Here is a 2,657-nt window from a genome sequence, read left to right on the forward strand (position 1 = left end):
GGAACGGGGCTTGGTGCCCGATCACAACAGCTGGCCCCGGCGGGAATTGGTGACACCAGAAGCAGATGCTCAGGAAAGGGGCTTGGTGCCCCATCAGACTGGCTTGTCCCGGCGGGAATTGGCGGTGCCAGCGCTGGGCCTGGCTTGTCTGATGGTGCCATGACGTGCCAGCCAGGCCCGGCTGGAACCAGCATGCCTGGACACAACTCTTCGGTGGCTGCCGCAGCCGGGAACAATGCAGGATTTTGCAGGTCAGTCAGAGTGAAGTTTGGCGGGAGCTCCTCATTCGGGGTCGCCGACAGCAGCAACTGAGCCTGTAGGTTCCGGGCGCTGCCGGCAGCATCCGGTGCAATCTGTGCCGGATGATCTTTCTTGGTCCCAGTGGACTTTGGTGTAGCCAGCAGCACCACGGGGGCTGCGCTGTGGTCACCCGTTCTGGCAGGATTTGGCAATGCCGTGTGGTGCCTGGCAGCCAAATCTGGTGCCGTGCCTGGCAGTAACTGTGCTGGATGGTGCCTGTCAGCTCTGGCTGTAGCCAAACGTGCCAGGACTGGTGCCTCAGCACCTGGCGTCTCTGCCACATGGCTCCCATCAGCCACGGTTGAGTCCGGCTCTGCCACGGGTGCCAAGCACTGCACCCTGGCAGCCGGATCCAGCGACGGAGGAGCTAAGCAGGTGGGGGAGCCCAGCCCCGCAGGCAGCCGGCCAGGCCCTGGCGTGTCGTCCTGCAGCTCGAGGGTGGGGCTGAGGGAGCCATCGGGGGACCACTGCGGGGAGAAGTCGCCGGGACTGGCAATGTAACCCTCGGAGAGCAGCCAGGACCTGCGGCAAGAGGGAAGGAGTGAGAGCCGGGGTGGGGGTCAAGCAAGCCCTGAGTGCAGGGAGGAAGGGGGAACCAAGGGAGCCCAGAGCAAGCAAGCAGGAACAGGGAAAGGAGACGAGCTAGTGAGCCAGGAGCACTGGAGCAAGCAGGGGGCAGGGAAACCAGGGGAGCCCCGGGGCCGGCAGGGAGCACTAGGGAGTGGGGAGGAGAACCCCTCAAGTGAGCCCCAAGTGCACCGGGAGAGATGCTCACCTGAGTCTCTGGAAGCTGGATGACTCCCCTTCTGGTGCCCCGCTCTCCCGTCGCCCCTCGGGGGGGAAGTCAAAGGAGGCAGCGTCCCGCTCGTCCTCGCTGTCTCCCTCCTCTTCCTTGTCCTCCTCCTCGCAGTGCGCAGCCCACTGGCCCTGGGCCACCAGCCGCTCCACCAGCAGGGCCACCAGCCCGCCGGCCTGCAGAACCTCCAGCGCCTCCTGGTCGTAGAAGAAGGCCACGAAGGCCACGACCACGCGGGCGTGGCAGCCTCGCTGGCGCCCATCCTGCAGCAGCGCCAGCAGCAGCTCTAGCCCGCCGGCCTCCCGCACCCGGCTGCGGTTCATTGCCTCCCGGCACAGCAGGCACAGCGCCCTGACCAGGGGCTGCAGGATGGCGCCGGCGGCTCCCGCCCCACGCCGGCGCTGGATCTCCCCAACCAGCACCGCCACGCCCCCGGCATTGCCCACCGCTGGCCGCAGCATCCCCTGCAGGCAGAGATTGGACAGCGCCGAGACAGCCGCCTCCTGCACCGCCCGCTTGCTGTGCCCAGCTAATGCCACCAGGGGCACCACCCCACCCCCCAGGCTCAGCTGCTCGGCGCAATCCCGGCTGCAGCCCTTGGTGAGCTCTAGCAGGGCCCGGGCAGCCGCAGCAGCCAGGGCGGGGTCGTCGGGGCTGGCAGCCAGGCGCTCGGAGATGACCCGCACTGCGCCCTGCTGGGCCAGCGCCAGACGGTGCGCTGGGGTGGCGCCCAGGTTGCGCAGGGCCCGAATGATGCTCTGTAGGCACTCGCTGTCCTGGGAGCTGGCAAGGACTTGTACCAGGGGTGCCACCGCGCCTGGGAGGGAGCGGAGAGAGAAAGGGGGTTAGTGAGCCCCAAACCCAGAGAATTAACCCCAATCACCCCCTCCCAGGTCAGCAGGGGACTCCCCAGTATGGAGGTGAACCCCAACATGGCTCCTCTCTGGTATGGTGTGAACCCCACAAGGGATCAGAGAGGGTGTTCCCCAATATAGGAGTGAACCCCATTATCCCCCAGGTCAGCAGGGCACTCCCCGGTATGGGGGTGAGCCCCAATATTACCCCCATGCAAGGAAGCAGAGGGGAGCTCCCTGTATGGAATGATTCCCATTACCCCAGCCCAGGTCACAGGGGATGCCCAGTATGGGGTGAGCCTCAGTACTACCCTTCAGCTAGCAGGATCAGAGGGGCTCCCCACTATGGGGCAAGAATCCCAGTTCCTAGTCTTCCCCCACCCTCCTTTCGCAGGTTGGCGGGGGGGGTATGACCCCACTCACCGGCATCATGGATAGCCTGCAGGTTCTCTACATCAATGGCCAGGTTGCCCAGGGCCCGTGCTGTTCGGTTGTGGATACTTTCGACTCCAAGCGATTTCAGGATCATAACTGGGGAGAGAAATCATCTGTGAACCATGGTGAGTGCATCATCCCTCGCACAGAACTGAGATGTAGCCACCTCTGGGGTGCATCACAGGGGCTGTTTATCCAGGGATCTCTCGTCCAGTGATGAGATGCAGCCACCTCTGGGGTGGAACACGGGGGCTGTTTATACAGTGATCCCT

The 2,657-nt window shown here is 64.8% G+C and overlaps 1 protein-coding gene across 1 annotated transcript in view; it reads right to left on the reverse strand.

The window, feature by feature from the left end:
• Nucleotides 1–2,657, reverse strand: part of ARMC5 (armadillo repeat containing 5) — a 6,909-nt gene that overhangs the window by 2,914 nt on the left and 1,338 nt on the right. Inside the window, exons 2-4 of the mRNA XM_026661045.2 lie at nucleotides 2,374–2,481; nucleotides 1,076–1,913; nucleotides 79–822 (exon numbers count right to left, since the gene is read on the reverse strand). Of these exons, the coding sequence (XP_026516830.1) occupies nucleotides 79–822; nucleotides 1,076–1,913; nucleotides 2,374–2,481 (1,690 nt within the window). The remainder of the gene's footprint in view (nucleotides 1–78; nucleotides 823–1,075; nucleotides 1,914–2,373; nucleotides 2,482–2,657) is intronic.

This window comes from Terrapene carolina, unplaced genomic scaffold (genome assembly GCF_002925995.2).
Source record: "Terrapene carolina triunguis isolate 2854851 unplaced genomic scaffold, T_m_triunguis-2.0 Scaffold926, whole genome shotgun sequence".
Lineage (NCBI taxonomy): Eukaryota > Metazoa > Chordata > Testudines > Emydidae > Terrapene > Terrapene triunguis.